We start from the raw sequence: 20,151 nt of genomic DNA, 5'->3' as shown, positions 1-20,151 counted from the left end.
TACATAAAGCTATAGGGTGGTATGTATTCTGAACACAATGCGTAAGGTGACTAGGTCACTGCTTCCGCTGCATAGGAGAATTGTTAAACTGTATGTATAATATATTTTACTAATTTGTATAAAATTTTGTTACTAACATTGTAAACTTTTATGTGTTTCTATGTAATAATTTGATCGTTGTATAGCATAAAATAAATTTGTATAAAAACATTTTGGTATACAAACTCTTATAATGTAATCCGCCATCTTGTGGCGGCGGCCATTTTAAAACGAAGTCATTTATTTTATCATTAATCTTATTCTTTGAATTGTATTAGTTGATACCCATATTAGGGTGATAGGGTTACCTATGCAAATTAGGATTTTTATATTATTATAAAAATAAAGAAGGTCCTTGATCGTTAGTTAAGGTAAGTACATAATATTATATTGTAATAGCTACTGATAGTAAAGTTTTTGTGAACTATTTTAATTGAGAAACTTCTTTCTAAAATCACAATTGTTTATTTAATATTTTTTCAAATTAACTATCGGTATTTTTAGTTAAAAAATAGTTTTTAACCTTCCATATAGACATAACGTATTCAGTTATCAATTTTGTATAATAGAATTGAAGAGTCGAAATCGCTGATATTTTAAAAATTTCATCGCTTTCTATACTGGCTCTTTTGGAAAAAAAATTCAATTAGTAGAACACTCCTTTAAAAGGATGCTAATGATTTCGGTTTTACTCTGTATTTCAGACAACTTTACAAAATAAAATTATATCAACTTTTACCTATACCTATAATTCAAGTAGATATGTTTATAAAGGTTGAGGGTAAACAGAGGTCCTTTGGGAAATATGCGCAGCGTTGCCCTTTACACCCACTGAATATTTAAAGCCTATAGCTACGTCCCTTTTAAGTGAATGCCAGACTACAATATTACATTTTCCTTGTCGTTTTTGTTATTAAATATGTTTCGTTGCAAAAATAATTTAACAACAGTTTTTGTGTTGCAACGAGTAAATAAAATTTTGGAATCTGCACTCTAATATTTGAAAAAATCCTATTTATTATATAAAAAATGGCAACATTAAAAAAAAATTAAAACTTATGACGTTGAGTCCGTTTTTTATATCGTAGTTATCTAGTTGTATTAAAGATTAATAAATAAATGTATCTTTTTATTATCATAAACGGAAGACGGATTTAATATTGGCCTAATTTTAAGCAACTCATTATCTGTATCTGATATGTAACACATTGTATTGAATACATAGATAGGATATATATACATATATATTTATTTAAAATTTTTTATATTATTACTTACTACTTTGGTATGTGTTAATAAGGACACAAGTATTAAATCAGAATATTGTCCATCGATGTGTTATTCGTTCAAGGTCGTTCCGTTTAGCCGATTAGGAGTAATCAAACATCAAAATTCATAATAACATATTTTACAAAATATTTTCAGGTTTTACAAAATATTGAAAATATCAAGTAACTATGTTTTCAAGGCAGCCCCTTAAGGGTTAAGTTTAGGTTTATTTCTGACATATTTGGTAAATGAAATATAATTTCATAGTATTGATAAATAGCCACCTATCAGAAATTAAAGAAAAAAAAAATCTAATAAACGTTTAAATATCACATGAATAATAAACGAGAAGTCGGTAGCGTGAAAGGTTAACGAGTGACGTGCCCCGATGTGGCTGCCAGTCTGCTACTTTCCACTCAAACCAATTTACCACGTACAGAACCTATACCGTGAGATGTGGAGGTGTCATTAGAAACTCATATGAGTATTGAGTATGATATATCATTCCATTTAATGCTAAAATATTATGAATAGAATTGAAATATTTTTTTATTAATTGAGTTAGGTATATGTATATTACCTACATATTACTTCAATGTTTCTTTAAATCAAGTGAACCTCATTTAAATGCGTACAAAGCTTCGGCTTTGGGATAGTATACAGCCAGCTAGTTTCGTGGCTAATCTATAAAACTACTGTCTTTTAAACATAACTACTAGTATAGTATTCTATTATCTGTGACAAAATCTAGTCGTCAAAAAAGGTTTTCTCAAGTTGTTCTCTAAAGATACGTGTAATCGTAACTACGTGCTTGTATTTCCGCGCGGGTAAAACCATAGTAAATAAATTATTTATATATTTTAGAAATTTATAGGAATAATTTGATACCTTTTATTACACACACACATATATATATATATATATATATATATATATATATATATATATATATATATATATATATATATATATATATATATATATATATATATATATATATATATATATATCACTGGGGTTACGGCAGGGTCGTCAAAAATAATTGAATACCAATAATCTCTATCCTTAGAATAAATACATTTCTTGCTTATAATATACATATTTACCTATTATTTAATACATTATTTAACACAGGATAATTACAGGTAAGTGTTATGTTTACTACTATAATTTCAAACTGGAATACGAGGCAATTCCAAGTCAGAATTTTTATATAATAAAACATAAGCAATTAATATGAAAAACTAATCAAAGGACTCATATATATATTTGTTTGACAGTTTTCCAACAAAGTAAAATTGTGGACACTGTTAAGTAGTCGTGTAAACAAGACAAAATGACGACATTTCGCGTCGCAGGAACGTGTTCACAATCACAAATGAATGTCACGGAGGGTGCAAAGTAAAATACCTTTTATGCGGATGCATTTAAGATGTATATTGCAAACGATTTATTGTTGTTTGCTGTGTTGTACTTCAAGAACCGCGAATTATTGCAACAAGACGCGTAACTAGGCAACGTGGTTGTGCTAACCATAACAATAAGCCGTTGTTAGATGACTGGAAATAGGTAAGTATATGAATAGGCAATACATACACAACAAGTACACAGATTAGGGTTGGCAACGTGAATTTTTATAGAGAACTTTATATATTTATTCAGAGAAATTTATAAAACAAGCAAATAATATATTAGTTGTAGCAGTCAATTTAACACAGTAAAATATTTAAATACAAGGGAAGAAAAGATTTTTGACATTTCAACCCTAAAGTTGGAAATTTGACAGTTAATTTTTTAGTTTTTGGCAGTAAGGCCAATCTAGCGTTTTCAGAAACTTATCTCTGAAATCTGGTTACAATATAAACGAGGGTAATATTTGGAATTACATAACCCATTTCAAAAAAATATATTTCTAACAGAAAGTTATGTCATATATAAATTAATAATGTAAGTATAACATTTTTAATCATAGAAATTCCCACGAGAATGTGTTCGTATGGACATGTTGCGGTAGAAATCTAAATACGTACTACATACAACTTATCAAGACGGCCATCGAGCAGAATTCGTGATAACGGTTCGAGTTGTGACGATTGTAATACAGGTGTATGTGCTAAATGCACCGAACGCACTTGATCAGGATGCGCAAAATCCAATCGCCTCAAGAGAACCAAGTTTTAGGACTTTGTACAAAAGTTGTCTGTTTAGCTATCTCTGTCTCATTCATGTTTCTTGTAATTTAACTGCAATTATTTAAGGGTGTTATTGCAGTTAAATTACAGAGTACGTGCCAAAGTCATCCTCAGAATAACGCATAGGAGTACCGTGGGTATTACAGTGTGCCCTGTGATGACCGCTTTTAGCTTTTTATTTCGTGGACTGTCTATTTGTTTGCTTTCTTAACAATAAAAAATAAATTAACCTGTTTTCCATTTATTTATTTGTAAAATAAATTTAGTTAATAATTTGGATTTGCGTCACTTTTCTTATCGTATTTATTGTTGTCATACATCCTTGGCCTAATCTTTTGTAATAGTGATAGCATTTTACTTACTTCCTTGATGCCCAATCCAATGGAACCGGTTGAATATATAAGAGAAGATGGGAAAAGGTACCACACAATTTTCACTAAGCCTACTATTTTATGTTATAGTAATTGGTTTTGATTTTCAGCTACATATAATTCTTATTTTTTATTTTGTTGAGTCAACAGCAATCTAAATATTTTTATATTATATATTAGCGACTTCACAGCATACTGGTTGATCATTATCATACTTGTTAATATTATAAATTATGAAAGTTTGGATATTTATTACTTATTCACGTTTAAATGAATTAATTGACTTGTATGAATTTAGCAGGTACAATTTTTTTATAATATAAACCATAGCTAGGCTATTGACTTACCTATAGACTGACATAAATCTAATTTATTTTACATTGTACTTCTACTAAAGTCTCGTATGTATTTATAAGTATTAGTATTGGTTGGTACTCAAGCACCCGTTATCACCTTATCAGTGCCAGCGTCCTCACGCCAGTGCAAACACCTGCTAGACCCACCTGTTTACAGTACCGTTATAATCTAACAACTAGATGGATTACAGTTGATTAACCGATAAAAAGAAGGAAAAACATTATTGCATTTTAGTAATATACATTTGTACCTGTCAATGTTTAAACCAAGAATCTTTGAATGCAAATCTAAGTTTGCTATTTAATTTTAATAGATTTTTAAAATAAGGGTCTTATTACGACTATATTTTTTAAAGTTATCGACTATTTAAAGTAATCACTGCAAAAACTATTATTAAAATCGGTTCAGAGTTATTGTGTTGAATATACATATGCAATATCTCTACACCGACGTTAATAACACTTTTTGCAGTCGATATTTTACTCCCATATTAGTCTCATAATAATTTTGTAATTATTGATTTTTTTTTTCTACGTTATATGCCGACGGACAGGTTCTACAGTAATTTTTTTTATGTTAAGTTGTTTCAGTTGTCGTTGTAATTTGATGTTATGTAAATTTCGCTTAATATTTTTATTATATAATTTAAATTATACTACTCGTTGTTCCCTGAACTCCGTATTTGATTGGGTTCTCTATTAACATTGTTGTAACATTGAGTGCGCTTTTGATCTTAGTTTATCTTAGTTTCTTGATTATTTCTCAATGGTTTTGGTTTTGATCTAGTTTGACTAATCAACATTGTGACGCATAAGATATGAGAATAGGACCTATCATCATTATCATTCTTAAAACCATTCATCGTCCACTGACGACCATAGGTCTCGTTTTGTCGCAGAGATTGATTTTGACTTCTAATCTACTTCTATTCGTAGATTTTCTGCAACGTATTTATAATTATACAAATTTATATTTATACAATTTTATATTTATATATGTATATGTTTGTTTATAAATTGATACGGGCATTCGTCTTTAATTTTAATTGTCATGTAAATATTTATTCTATTAATAGCTACTATTTGTAGAAATTGAATAATAAGGTTTTGTCTTCGGTAAATACCATTACTGATGCGGGCATACTCGCAGCGCAATTTTCCATGGTCAGGTGTACGATGATAACGAATAATTTTTTTTTCTATACTTATTTATTCTGCTAATATTATAAATGAGATAAAAATTAGTAATGATAATAATAAAATTAATAATTAAATAGCTTGAACGTTTAGATGTTTGTCACTCAATCATGCCTAAATGGCTCAATGCAATTAAATTAAATAAATGAATTAGAATCATTTATTTTAGAGATAAGCGTGCCTTTGTATTATTAATATAAATGAGAATTAAAGTAAAGGTGCGTATAGAAAAAAATTTTATTGTTTACTTATAAATTCATAAATTTTATATAAAAATCTGTTCGAAATTGAAGAGTTAAATGAAACAGGGAAAATTATGTAATAAAGAAAAAAAAAATAATAAAGTTAAATAAGTCCGCATAAGTATTGGGGTTTTCGTTCATTAAAAGAGCATGACAGATCCGTTTCCTGTGCGATAGTATCTCATCGTTTGCAGAATACATCGGTCCGAAACTTCTGTGTTTCATGGTAGATCCCTTGAAAGTAGTACTAGTGCAGGTGCACCTGTTGTGTTATCATATGATAAGTTATCATAATATATTATTTGAGATGTCACGGTACTCATCTACAAAGATAATCATTATAACACTGATGTACGACCTGTCAGAAGTGCAATGCGATTGAGTATTGCCTTTTTAATATGTTTGAGTATTAGCAATCACAAATTACTAACAAAATTTCTCCTGATATTTCGATGACGTTTTAGCATAGATCAGTCTAATCTGTGGGCCCGTGTAACACTGTAATAAAATATGTAAGTTGTAAACAACTGTAATGAAGCTTTATAATATATTTTTTTATATAAAAAAATTCATTGACTATATATGACTTAATGGTAGTAGTAATAAATTTCATTATATTATATTGTTATTAAAATCGAGTCATGTGAAGTCATTGCATACACGAAATACGGGAGCAATTTGTCAAAATTATAATATTATGTATAATTAGTTCACTTATCAAGAAGTCAGTGAAGGGAAAAGAGAATTTCTTTTCCTTTTCATCCTTTGCTTTGCTCAGTAGTGTTTTTAATAACAATAATAAATTAGGGAATTAGGGTAGACGAATTTAATGTTATACCCATTTAATTTAAAATGAATGCTGTGAAAATAGCATATTAACCTATTTCGTACATTTGTTTATATGATAGGAATAAATATAAATACTATCAGTTTATTTTTTAATAAATAAATCTTTCTAAGATATAATATTATGGAATAAATCTAATTAAATATAGCAATTATATTTAATACATTTTGTGTCTAGTTATGGAGTTATATAAATTATAACAGTTATCTTCTTTAAAAATTATTACTGTTCTTTTTTCGACAGTCAGATTTTATTTAATTTTTTTTTTATAAAATTATCCGAGTTTTTAGGGAATGAGATAACAAATTTGGAAACGTCTTCCAACTGGGCTTGTGGCGCAATGGATAACGCGCCTGACTACGGATCAGGAGATTCCAGGTTCGACTCCTGGCAGGCTCGCACAGCTTATTTTATAATTTTTTACCGTTTTTCACTAGAGTATTTAAGTAATTAGTCGTATTGTTCAACATTATGACGGCATTGGGTTAATATTTGGCGAACAAATGCTTACAATTTAGCGAATTATCTACACTCTATTTTCAGTCCTGACGTCTAAACTTTAAGACATAAAATGCTCTAGTAGCATCTCGTTATGTCTTATCATACGATTCTGTACTCTATGGGTTGACTAACAGGGCATGTATTCATTTGGCAGGTAATTGTTGTTGAAGTATGTAGTATACACACAGCTGACCAAATATTGTAGTCGCGATAATTGGCCGTGATGCAATCGCGTGATCTCAATGGATTCGTGTCGATTTCTAAGCATTTTTACGAAAAAGTTAAATGAGTTGCTGGCACGATAAATCAACTGTGCTTATGGGCAAAGTAACATTAGTACGAGAAATATAAAATGTATGAAAATTGATATAAGTTTACATAATAAGATTAAGTTTATGTCAATTCCATACATTCTATATTTTCCAATAAGCCGGATTTTACTGGAATATTTTTTTTTGTAATAGATTTATTTATTTTGGAAATGAAAAATGAAAAAGAAAAAAGTGGATACTTTAATAATTTCAAATATTGAAAGTTGTAACATATCATTGTTTACAAAAATAGTATTTTTAATGAATTCTGATGAATACAAGTATATAGTAGTATTTTAGACAGAATTTTGAACTCGTGTTATTATTCGAAATTCTAAATTTAATGTAAAAAAAAAAAAATTATCCTGCTAATATAATAAAATTGTTACTGGACGATTTCAATACATGAAAGATATAAAAAAAAAACCGGAAGATTTAATAAAAGTAATAAAAGCTAAAACAACAATTTTTAGAAATTTTGTCTGTATGTTTGTTCAGGCATCATGCAAAAACTACTGTACCAAATTGAAAGCGTTTTTCACTGTTGTGTTTTTAGAAGGTCTAACTTAAAAAACGGTATGTTTTACTTTGTTAGTCCTTATAGAAGTAGTCTATTCATTGGTTTTCTTACTTCTGAAATCCACGCGTATAAAGTAGCGGGCAAGAAGCTAGTACAGCATATAAATTCAGATTTAAATTTTGTATTCATTCTATAAATAACCTTTGTGTTTAGCTTTCAATCGACTTCAAAAAGAATTTTGCTTGTATTTTTTTATGTTTGTTACATCATAACTCTGTCAGATTTGGAAAATTCTTTTTTTATCTGAAAGAATTGAATAAATATTGGTTTCACAGAAATTTCATCAAAATCGGTTCACTAATTTAGTTTTGAAATAAAATAATTGGTTTTTGATCATCATCATCATTTCAGGCATCATCCTTCCACTGCTTGACATAAGCCTCCTCCATAGACTGCCATAAAGAACGGTCCTGAGTCACTTGCAATTATTTGATACTGTTAGATAAAATCTACTATTACATAGTTTCCTTTGGTACTAATACAGTTCACCAGCATTGAAGTTATATATATGTATATATATATATATATATATATATATATATATATATATATATATATATATATATCATATTGATATATACTGTCGTCAGTGGTCTCGGCATAGACTGGGCCACCCCTTCTTTATGTAATATAATGTGTAACGTAATGTCGTAAGAGGCAACTAAGGGAACTTAATTGTCAAGAAATGGGCAACAGCGCTCCTTTTAAAACATCATTAAAGCCTAACTGCCAAATCGACTGCCAAGCGTAACAACGCCCCCTTTATGGGGGAGGCGTATGTTGCCTATGTTCAGCAGTGAACAGTTAATGGCTGATATGATGATATATATATATATATATATATATATATATATATATATATATATATCAAATTGATATATATTAGTTATGCGTCAGTTTGGTCTCGTTAAATATTAATGGCGTTAATTACTTCCTTTTCATATTGCTAAAACATTCTGTTTATTTATTTTGTTTAGATTCTGTTTCGGCTTGTACAGACTCCAAATTTCTGTTGTACACATCTGATTTTATATTTTGCTTTCAAATCCTATCAAAGACAATACAAGAATTTAATTTAAATCTAAAATTTCTGTGATATTTGCAACGGTACTATTTATATGTATTAGATACCTTTTAAATATGTTACCTTGTCCAGTATTAATGTTGTGCTCATGTTGAAACTGTAACTTCTACTATTTTCTATTTTTAATTAGATATTGTTTTTTGTATCTACTAATTCATAATTTCTATCAGACATTCAAAGGTTGACTAAACAGAACAAACTCATTCTTTTTTTTTCTATTTTAAGTTATACAATAAAGTGGTACCAAATAAACTTAAAAAGTTGATGTGTAACCTAAGTTAAAATATTAATCACTTAATGTGCTGTGGCTTTTTTGGTATATCTGCAAAAATTTGTTACATTAGTTTTAAAAAGTAATTTCTAATTTACCTTTAAGTTTAAAATTCATTCAATAACCATAAATTAATAGCATATAGAAAAAGGATTACAGGTCTTTATTGCAATATTTCTGTATTTTTGTAAATCAGGTGATTTTATATTAATTTGCTAATCAATTAAATCTTTAAACTGTTAGAAGTATTTTTTTAAAAATCATATCTGTAAACATTTTTTTTTTTATTTATATATAATACTGTCTGATAATAATTATCAATGGTGCTCAATTTTTCTATCTTCCTATTCACCAAGTATATAAAATAGGTTTTGTTAAGAGCTTGTTTCTTATAATAAAGTATCTCGATAAAGAAGGTCGAACAAAACCTGTTCCATTGTTTGCTGAGATTTAATTATCTTTTATTATCTTAGTTCATAGAAACGGTATTTTATTATCTATTACTATTAAAATCATAAAATGGTTGATTAAACATTCATTTTAATTTAAGCACAAATGATATTAAAATGAATATAGATTAATTATATTTGGAAGGTTTATTTGGCCGTGAAATAAAAAAAAATAATATATTCATAATATTTTAATTTTCTGTTTGTTTCATTTATCTGACAACTTATCAAGACAAGTCAGTGCGAAATTTATAACTAAATAAAAAGGAAAATGGACGAAAACATTATGAAATACAGATTATTGACATAAACAATTTGTGACGTTAGTTTTGGGCTATCCATACATTACAGTCGTATAGATCATAATAAGTTTACTTGATAGAACAGTTTGTCACATATTAATATTACTATACTGACGTGTAACTTTATGTATAACCCATTGGTTGCCCGAGGCTTTAACCGTGTTATAAATTTATTATTATGTTTTTAGTAACAGTGTGCCAACCGGCACATATATACTACTAACAACACAGTTTGTTTGACCTCTACCGACGCATCCCTCAATAACTAAAACTATAACAGTCTATTTAAAATTATAATACATCGTAAGTAATAAGAATTAAGATAATTAAAGCATTTCCACCTTATTCAAAATAAAATCGTAATAGGTCTCAATTTTTCGCTATGTTTTATATCTTTTTCTTCATTACATACACTATTTACATAATATAGTTGTGTGCTAACGCAACGATAAATTAATAAAGAAATTTGCGTTTGCACTCTGATAATTTATTTCCATATTACTAATAGCAAAACTTGCCATGCAAAATCACACTCACGAAATAATAACTTAAAATAATAAAATTATATATGTAAATCAACTTAAAATTGATTTACTTCTTTGATATAAATGGAAGCATCGTTTTAAAACTAAGAATCTAGGACTGAATTTAATAAAAAAGATTTTTTTTTTTTAAATAGTTACGAATTACCGTAGGAAATGTGTTACACAAAACTGTACAATTCACAAATGTCTACACATATTTCAAGAGACCGAAAGAGATAGGATGTTTTCAGGTGTTCCATTAACTTGCCACTCAACATACCTATTTACAAACATTGAAAATTTACATTCATCTGACTAATAACTAGTAAAGCTTTTTACATAAAACGTTATAACAAAACAGTCCGTTGACTCAACGACAACGGTTCATTGCATTGCAATATTCAAGTCTTCATCGTAATGCCACGAAACGATTAAATTAAAGTAATTTTTTGATCGTATATAACGAGATCGTGCTTAGGACATCATCATGAGATGATCTTCACTGGAACTGATGTTGGAAGTCTCACCTTCCTCTTCAGCGCCTTTTGCATCGCCTACCGCCGCGGCAACTGCCACGATTCAAGGTATCTTCTTATATTTATCATAATTTACATTGTCTCTTAAAACTATGCACATCAATTAGCACGACGGCCTGTCTTGTTGATTCTGCTTTTCAGGTGTCTGTAACAAACAAGAACATATATGAGCATACGATTAACAATATCAGAAATACCTAAAGAAATGGGAGTGCCAATGAAGGGTTTGTTTGATACGGGAACAGAAGGTGAGCCCATGTAATCATTTATCGAGGGTGCAGCTACCAATCGTTGCACAGATGCGCGCGCACATGTTTCCCTACAGAATGATGATATGAGCTAATTGATAATATAACAATTTAACCAGTACATCCAATAAATTAATATACAAATGCCACATCGAATGCTATAATGACCGGTAAAGACATACCCTGCTGATTCTACAGTTATATTAAAAGTGATTGCTACGAATAGTGTATCGGGTGGCACATGCGCATCCCGCCCGCGTCCGGCCATCTGTCACCGCATATGTGCTGTGTTTCAACAATGTTTTAATTCATTAGTGCCCGGACAATGGGCCGCTTGTTTCACTACCCTAATTAAAGTGCAGGCGTGAACGTCACTTGAATTATTGTTTGATTAAATGGTCAGGAACAGACGAAGTGAATTTTCTTATTACATCGTTTACAGCAAGCACTTCAGTTGCAGTTTCAGTATGGCATTCTCAGTACCAGTAAGTGTTAGATTACCGTTTCCCGTCCGTACACATCCGCGACACAGCTGAACTGGCGCACGTGGCCACACCCTATTTACGGACATACCAAAGGGAGAGCACACATGTCCCGAACGGATCGGGACTTTGCGAGAGCGCACACGTGAAATCCCTTTATGAGAGGAGCATTGTCGACTGGATAATGAATAGGTATATGTGTACATCGCATTTATTTAGCTATCCGGCCACCGGCGCCGTCACGTGTGCTCACACGCAGCTGCGAGCGACCGTTACCCGCACAATGCCCTCGATCGATACGTTGCTGATGGAATCCAAGCTATCGGCGAAATCGATGCACGTGTGCTGAGGTTTGTCGTGGAGACATTTCGCGGTGTGGCGGATATGCGGCGCTGTATTGTCTTCTCGCCGCCGCCTGCTCTGTTTATTAGTTCGGAGAAGCGTAAAGGTGCTCGTAAAACTTTCACGTGCGCGATTTATGCTTGAGGGACTCTGAGACAAAGATATTCAGAGGAGCGGGCAAGCGTGGGCGCGAACACCTGGCGGCTCGTTAGTGTCGCCTGTCGGATGAGAACGTCGCCGCGCGCCGCGTAGGCGTCTGGTTGCACTATTATGGAAGGATCAATTTATTTATACTACATTGCCATCTCCTTTAGTTAGATTTACTTGTTAAATATATGTATATCATATTTTACTCATGACATATACTAAATACTGTATGTAGAAAATATATCCTCAAACTGCAGTACCGATTTCTATTTATTGATCATATACAACAAACACGACAGCATCTAAGGGTTCTTAATTGATTTCGAAAGGCAACATGCGGGCCTATAATTGGATGACTAAGTGATATTGTTATATAGGTTAAGATCGAAAATTCCGGAGTTTCTACTGGTCATAACACAAACAAAAAATCGTCCATCAATGAACAGGAAAGATATTAGAGATATGATTATTAAAGGGGTCGGGCCCTTTAAGCGATATGAAATAGGGGTAGCTACCACGAAGGATTACATGGTTAACCGTACTCATTATAGTAGTTCTTAACAGCTTATTATGTACGGAGCGCAAAGTCAAACAACGCGTGATTGTGTTTGTCTTGGCATTTATTCCTAAAGGTGAAATTGGGTACAGACCGATAAAATTCGTGACGAATATTGGTTGGGAATAATTCTTTGTATAGATAGAGCTGAGACTATGTCCACGACCTCGCTGACGCCCGCGGCGAGGCAGCTGCAGGCAACAATTATGGTCTCGATAGTGGCGTATGCTCGTGACCGGAGGTTTGTGGCACACGGCGTCGATGCCCCATGAGATACCGCCGTGAAATGCCGCCTCACGACGCGCACGCTCTACCTTAAATTCCACCACGATTGCCCTCAGCCATAACGTTCGGTATACTTTTCACTATATCTCTAAACGATTCTATAGATTGTAAACGAACTTTGAGAAATTCGATCTTTATGTCCTTGCAAGAATATTCCGCATTTGTATTCAAGAATGTGGTCCGATTAGTCCGCATTCCAATGGTTCCTATATTGTTGTGGGCGTTGTGTTAGTAAATATAGTTGGATATCGCGATATAGGTGGCGCCTGGGACTAATTACTATTAAATCAGTGGCTCCTTTCATATATTTGGTACCATATTGATGATTATTTATTGATTATTTTCTGTCAGATATCATGTCATAGATTCTATGGGAAATGGCATATTAAATGGCTTGTTAGATCTACATAAATGTGTATAAATTAGACATAAATTTGATTGCGTTAGTGACTTAACTCGCGGTTGGCGCCATCATCTCGCATTCTTTGATTTCTTGTTATATGAATTGCTTAAAATGGGTTTTTATGTTTTTAAAATTACTTAACATTAGGTATTGTGAGCAATGTTTCTATGTTTAGAGGCTGTTCATCTTATTTTACTATGATTCAAGATCTTTTAATATTCGTATATATGCAATAGCGAAAGCGTGCATTGGTTAAGATTAGTGATAAATTCATTACGAATGTACATATCGTTTATATAGCACTCGGTTGTTGTAAATTCAGCGCGGCACCTTATGTCTCCTAAATCACGCTTGTTTTGAACATTTCCCTCTGTTCCAACAACTGGCAGTGATTAAAATTTACGTGGCGCGACCAAGTATTAACGAGCGCGCATTGCGCCTGGGGCTCGTAATCGCAAGGCGTACGAATAAATCCTTCGAGATGCACCTGCCGCGTTCAGACATCGACAACACAATCTTGTCGCTGCATTTAGGTCTTTTGCCGTATCGCGTTTCTCTTTGGTCTGGGTGAAACTAGTCGGTTCTGTCACGTCAATGACGAAACGGCAATCACGCGCAGGTGTCAAGTGGAATGTTAAACGAGACAGCATAAATACATGTTGAATATTCAGATTGTATGTCAGTACACGGTCGTTTACGCGGCGCCGGCGCAGGTGGCCGCGCTTCAAGGCTGAAATTCAAAACAGTCGTCACGCATGCGTGAACAGCAGTTTGGTTTGCGCCGTATTTACATTTTCATTAGGAAAGTGCAATTTACTGACTAGTGATTCAGCAAGTTTCAATTACTACTGCTATAATATAATTGGACTCGACTGCTCGAGTGCGAATAAACATCTGTATTTCATTACCAATGAATTAATTTAATTGTGAAAAAAAGTTAGGCGGACTCAGTAATAACAAAAGCCAATTCTCTATTGTTATTATTTTCACACGAAAGCGACTGAATTAAAATAACAACAGGAGTTATGCATGCAATGTTTGTTTTGTACAAAAATTGCGTCAAATGCGATCGTCTTTAATTGCCAATCGAATGTTGGCGTTAGATAATTGGATAAACAATTGTTTACAAGCTATGCGTGCGACGCCACGTGTTGTGAAACTCAGCATCTCCGCTTTTACCTTCCCGCGCTTGCGAAACGTGCAGGTGTGCGCCGCAAAAACACCGCCACGACCGATTTCATTTATTTTTTATGCAATAGGTATCTCTAAAGCAATGAACACGAACTCGGATAGTGCGCTGTCGGCTAACGTAATATAATTGGCAACAATAGATGAAAAATATTTGGCCTCAACTGTAGCTGTTATCGGAATGTCTCGATTCTTTTAGGCTAAATGACAATAATTTTAATCAATTTAGGACCGGGGAGAATATTGGAAGCGTTTACAGAACTAATCTATAAGAAGAACTATATTATATGTATATAAAAGGGTGATTTATTTTTGGTAATGTACAGATACTATAGTTACACGAAAAACAGAAAAAAATGAATAACTAATTTTACAAGTAAACATTTTAAATTTATCTGAATAATAATTTTATTTACAAAATGCTTAATATTGATATCACATTATTAATAAAAAACAAATAGGATATTTTTAGTGGTACATTTATATGCAATTTATTACAGAAATAAAGTTTTTAGTTTAAAAATTCATATTCCAAAATGATTTATTCATATTAAAATTAGAAAAGTAATGCAGACATTATTGGATTTCGGTATGAACACTTTTAACGATATTTCTGTTGTTAAACTTAGTTGACTAAGTCAATATTTATTATTTACTTAATTTAATAGGAATTATTCTATTTCTATGACGAACTAGACTCACCGTTTGATTTCTGTGTTCTTGACTGGAGGATGATCTGCGAAGGATGGTGTTTGGTGTTGAACGAGGTCCAAGAGGACGTCGGTGAGGGCGCGGCTGAGGCGCCTCAGCGCACGGAGGCGCCGCAAGAGCTGCTTCTGCGTCAAACTGTCCAACAGCAGGATGGTTCTCTAAGGCGGACTGGAGGTCGCAAATATAATCGATGACATGCTGAATCACTTCCAATTTTGAGATTTTCCTATTCTTCGGCATGAAAGGCACCAAGTCCTGTAGTTTCGAGAGATACATTTGGATCTCAGCATTTTCTCCTTCCCTATGCCGTTGGATACGACCGCTGGCGATTGCGGGCACAGAGGCGCCAGTTGCACACACTGCCGTTATCGCTTTCATCGTGAGAGTCACTAACACGTACACTGGGATGGGTTTAGCGAGCGACACGTCAATAGCGTGCGGAGCGCGAGAGAGGAATGACGAGTCGTCGGTAGTGTCGTTGTATTTATGGTATATGGTGGGGCGCGGGGCGGCGCCGGGCGGTCCAATGGGCGCGCGGGGCGGGGGCGGGGGCGGCGAAGCCTGATTTTTCCCATGGCGGGCGGTGGGCGCCGCGTCTGCCGCGCTGGGCGGCCCTGAGTAAGGCCGTTGCGCTCGTGACATGCACTTTGTCCTGTCTGTACTGTTGTTTATTTCTGGTTCTGTGATATTTGACCAGTTTAATATTGTGATATAAGAGCTCCTAGTACTGTTAATTAAGATAGTTAATAACAATAATACTGTTAGTTAATTACTGATAAAATTATCAATAATTAGAGTATTTATTAAGTTTAATTAAACCCATTGCTCTTCATAGTTATTTTCGTTTTGCCATGCGATAGTTTTGATTAATAATATAGTATATTATTATCATTCATCATTGTCACCGATCATTGAGTTTATCGTGAATCAGAGCTTCACTATTTTAAATCTAGATTTAGAGCGACTTTCAAAGAGGTGATCGGATTGTTTGGTTGATAGGGATTTATTTTTTGACTCCAATTAAAATAAAAACACTAATACTCATACTCAGTATAATTTTGCTGATATAAAACATTTAGTATTAAAAAATGCAATCAAATGATAGAAAACTCTCTGGGGAAGAAAAATATTATTAAACTTAAAAATATAATAGTACCAGATAGCTAACAAACGCGTTTAGCAATTAACATAATATTTGCCTACCAGATGTAGATATAGATGTAGATATATTCTTAGAAAATACATATTTTACACTTAGTTAAATAAGCATGCGCACGTGTGTTACTTTTTTCAAAAAAATTATAAACGTAGCAACTTTACCTTATTGTTTTCACTTTCTACCAGATGCAGATAATGTTGTTAGAAAATATCTTTTTCCAACAATACTATCTACATCTGTTAGATATATAATATTCTTTTGTAACAAAATTATCTACATCTGTTGGAAGGTAAAAACAATAAAGTTAAATTGCTTTATTACAGTAAAGTTATTGATAAAAATATTTTTTTAAAAGAAGTAATACACGTGCGCATGCAGCACACGTGTGACTTAAAAAAAAATATGAAAAAGGGACAGAGAAGATTATTACCTATATAAGATTATTATATTCATTTCAAAATATTTTTTTTTATTTTATTATTTTACTTTCTAATTTTTTATTTTATATTGAATAAAATAAAATTTTAAGTTTTGCAACATTTTTGTACATACATATATATACATATATATACATAAATACATACTTACTCATAGTTTTGCGTTAACCCTACTACTTCCATATAATAAACGCAAAATTTTGTGAGAATGTTTGTAATTCTTTCACGTAAAAACTACTGAACGGATTTAAATGAAAATTGGTACACAGAGAGGTTGTACTTTAAAATTATTATTACGAAGCTGCGGGATAGATACTGCTAGTAAATAAATTATTATCAATTACTGAAAATAAATAGACATTTTAAAAGATAACTTTTATTTGGTGTATACCAATAATAAGTTGCAATGTAAATATAAATAATTGTAAACTGATATAAAATTGAAAAGGCAAAACAAAAATTATATGTGTGAATATATGGCGATCAAAATGGTCACCATTCAGTTAAGTGTCATCAAATTGAATTTCAGGAAATTCTGTTTTAGTGGATACCTGCTCATAATTATAAACATGAAATTTATATATAATATAAATTAATTGTAATAAATTTTATAATAAAAAAAATATTATAATTATTTACAAATACGCTGACCACTGTAGCCTCGTATTTATAAAAAAAGGATGCACGGTAGTGGGGTGAGGGGGAATGGTGATCGTGAACAATGGTTGTACGTGACGGCATCCGCTCGTGGCGGTCCCACGGCGACAGGTCTCGGAGGCTGCGTACGCGCACCTGAAAAAGTTTACCTTTTAGAGCAAAACAATTTTTTTTATGATATAGTATCTAATATCTCGATTAACGCTATCCACTTATGCGAATCCAGAACTATAATGTTAAATCCTTATTTATATGTGAACATCACACAATTTTCGATTACTGTCTCAAATTTTTTAGCATATTATCTATTTTCTTTAGAGTTCGGGTAAAATTAAAAATATTTATTATGTTTTTATATTAAAAAATTATACCTCGAATTATGCGGTTATTGCTTAGTATTATCTATCGCATAATTTCGGGATATTTCCGTACTTAGAACGGAAAATAAGCTGTCGGCCCACCTGAAAGAAAAGGTAACCGTTGTCTAGTAATATGATAAGCACTATGGACGTTATAGAATCCACAATAACCTCTGTTTTCACTGCTATAAATAAAAATAAAAAAACAAAAGAAAAAGTTCTATTTCTTGCAGCATAAACGTTTTCCAGTTAAAATATTTGTTTTATATATATTGAAGTAATTATCATATTCTAGTATATTCAAGTAATACTCATTAAATAATGATTTTTCACTGCCATATTGGATATGGCAGTGGACATAATAGATGGACATAATTTATTTTAACTAAATAGTATTTAAGATGCTGAAAGCTCTTAATAATCTGTTAATGTCTAATTGTTGAAGATGAGATTTCCTTATATGACGAGGATATTAGCATACGATTACCAAGTAAGTTAGAAATCTTAGTGTACGTTTTTATTTAGAATTAAATGATAACATGGAACAAAAATATTGATAGTTGATAGATATACTTTATTTTAATAAAAAAAATAGAACAGAAAAACCCTATATAATACATTAGTGATCCACCTAGCTTCGCGTAGGTAGATAGAATTTTCGAAAACAAAGGAGCCTTATGTTACTCTCTCATAATGTAACTTTCTATAGGTGATAGAATTTTTAAAAATAAATATTAAAACAAATCTTTCCTCTTTATAATATTATTTTATAATCTAAGTAATAATTTAATTGTTAGTTATTTTTAAACAACAGTTGTTGAGTATTTTTATTTTATATTATTATTTAAAAACAGTTGTATTTATTCAAACATATTTACATTGTTCAAAGTAGTCTTTCATTTAAATGTTAATACATAAAAATTGTGTATAAAATAACTAATTAATTAATTAAATAACTAATTAATTCATTAATTAAATAACTAAATAATAAATTAAACATTTCCACGAAATATAGATTAATAGCTTTTATCGGCGACTTCGTCTGCGTGACCGGTGTATGTTAAAGGGATAAAAAGTTCTATATTTTTCTTCCATCCCATATAACACATGTATACCGAATTAGATAGTGATTGGTTAAGTCGTTAAGGCGCTATAAAATGACAAACAAATTCACTTTCATATTTTTAATATTAATATTAATAGTAATCAGTACGTACATAGTAAGTACTATGTATATACCTACTTAATTGTACTGAACTTAGGTGCGCAATGTGTATAAAAACAAATAATAAAAGATTAGATAAATTGTGATAAGATGTTTTATTTAACTATGTTCCCGTTTATCGTATTATTTTTAATATAATTAATGTTATCTCGTTTGTTTATTGCTATTTTTTATAATGAACTGTTAGTAAAACAATTAGGTTAGCACATAATAGCATTTTGAAACTTTGTTTATATTTATTGAAAATTTCTAAACATTTTTTTGTCCTGTTTAATATATAACACAATAAAATTTTATTAACAATTATGTAAACATTAACATGATAGAGTGACTGTTTTTCTTAACTGTTATAAAAAATATCTAATCAACGACAGTGGCCAACTACATGGATGGCTAATATAGTTTATTAAGGTTAATAAAAATCTCTAAAATGGTCTAAATTGAGAGTAAAAAGGGAGAAATAATAGAAAAAATATTTATTTATTTATTTATGAATTTTGTTTTTTATTACATTGTTATTAATTTATTCACATTGGGAAATTTGGTCAGTGACAATATATACATATGTAGATAATATTAATATTTGCACACATTATATACATGGTTTTATCGGAAAAAAAATCGCCTTGTATTGTTTACGATTTTAAGATATCCGAAATAACGTCGTAAAGTAATAATAAAAAAAGTCGATATAAGCGTAGCTCATTATTATATTTTACTCAAATATCCTGTTTTTTTTTATTAATGAAATATTAATTTCTTGTAGAAGTTTATAATTTTACTTACTGTGGTATTTATTTTATTAGATTTCGATTTTGTATGGAATAAAAGTAAATAAAATATATCATACATTTTAAGCTTATAAGATTCAGCATTCGAAG

The 20,151-nt window shown here is 31.2% G+C and overlaps 2 protein-coding genes and 1 non-coding gene across 3 annotated transcripts in view; 2 read left to right on the top strand and 1 right to left on the bottom strand.

Moving 5' to 3' along the window:
• LOC113521293 (WW domain-binding protein 11) overlaps positions 1-20,151 on the top strand; it is a 328,701-nt gene that overhangs the window by 90,959 nt on the left and 217,591 nt on the right. The window lies entirely within an intron of this gene.
• Trnar-acg (transfer RNA arginine (anticodon ACG)) lies at positions 6,840-6,912 on the top strand. Its single transcript has one exon. It is a non-coding gene; the product is annotated as a tRNA-Arg (tRNA).
• On the bottom strand, positions 9,886-15,899 carry LOC113521263 (protein extra-macrochaetae). The gene is made up of 2 exons (XM_026906749.3): positions 15,425-15,899; positions 9,886-11,216 (listed from the first exon to the last, which is right to left on the bottom strand). The coding sequence occupies exons 1-2, from the start codon at positions 15,809-15,811 to the stop codon at positions 11,175-11,177; spliced, it is 429 nt and encodes a 142-aa protein (XP_026762550.1). The 5' UTR covers positions 15,812-15,899; the 3' UTR covers positions 9,886-11,174.

The sequence above is a fragment of the Galleria mellonella genome, unplaced genomic scaffold, assembly GCF_026898425.1.
Source record: "Galleria mellonella isolate WM207_F2 unplaced genomic scaffold, CSIRO_AGI_GalMel_v1 utg55, whole genome shotgun sequence".
Classification (NCBI taxonomy): Eukaryota; Metazoa; Arthropoda; class Insecta; order Lepidoptera; family Pyralidae; genus Galleria; species Galleria mellonella.
This window is presented reverse-complemented; position numbering and strand designations above follow the sequence as displayed.

Excerpts from the sequence above, each read along its gene's own strand:
- LOC113521263 (XM_026906749.3), bottom strand. The coding sequence starts at position 15,811 with ATGAAAGCGATAACGGCAGTGTGTGCAACTGGCGCCTCTGTGCCCGCA. Across the intron at positions 11,217-15,424 it reads AAGAACACAGAAATCAAACG|ACACCTGAAAAGCAGAATCA; the intron begins GTGAGTCTAGTT and ends TGTTTGTTACAG.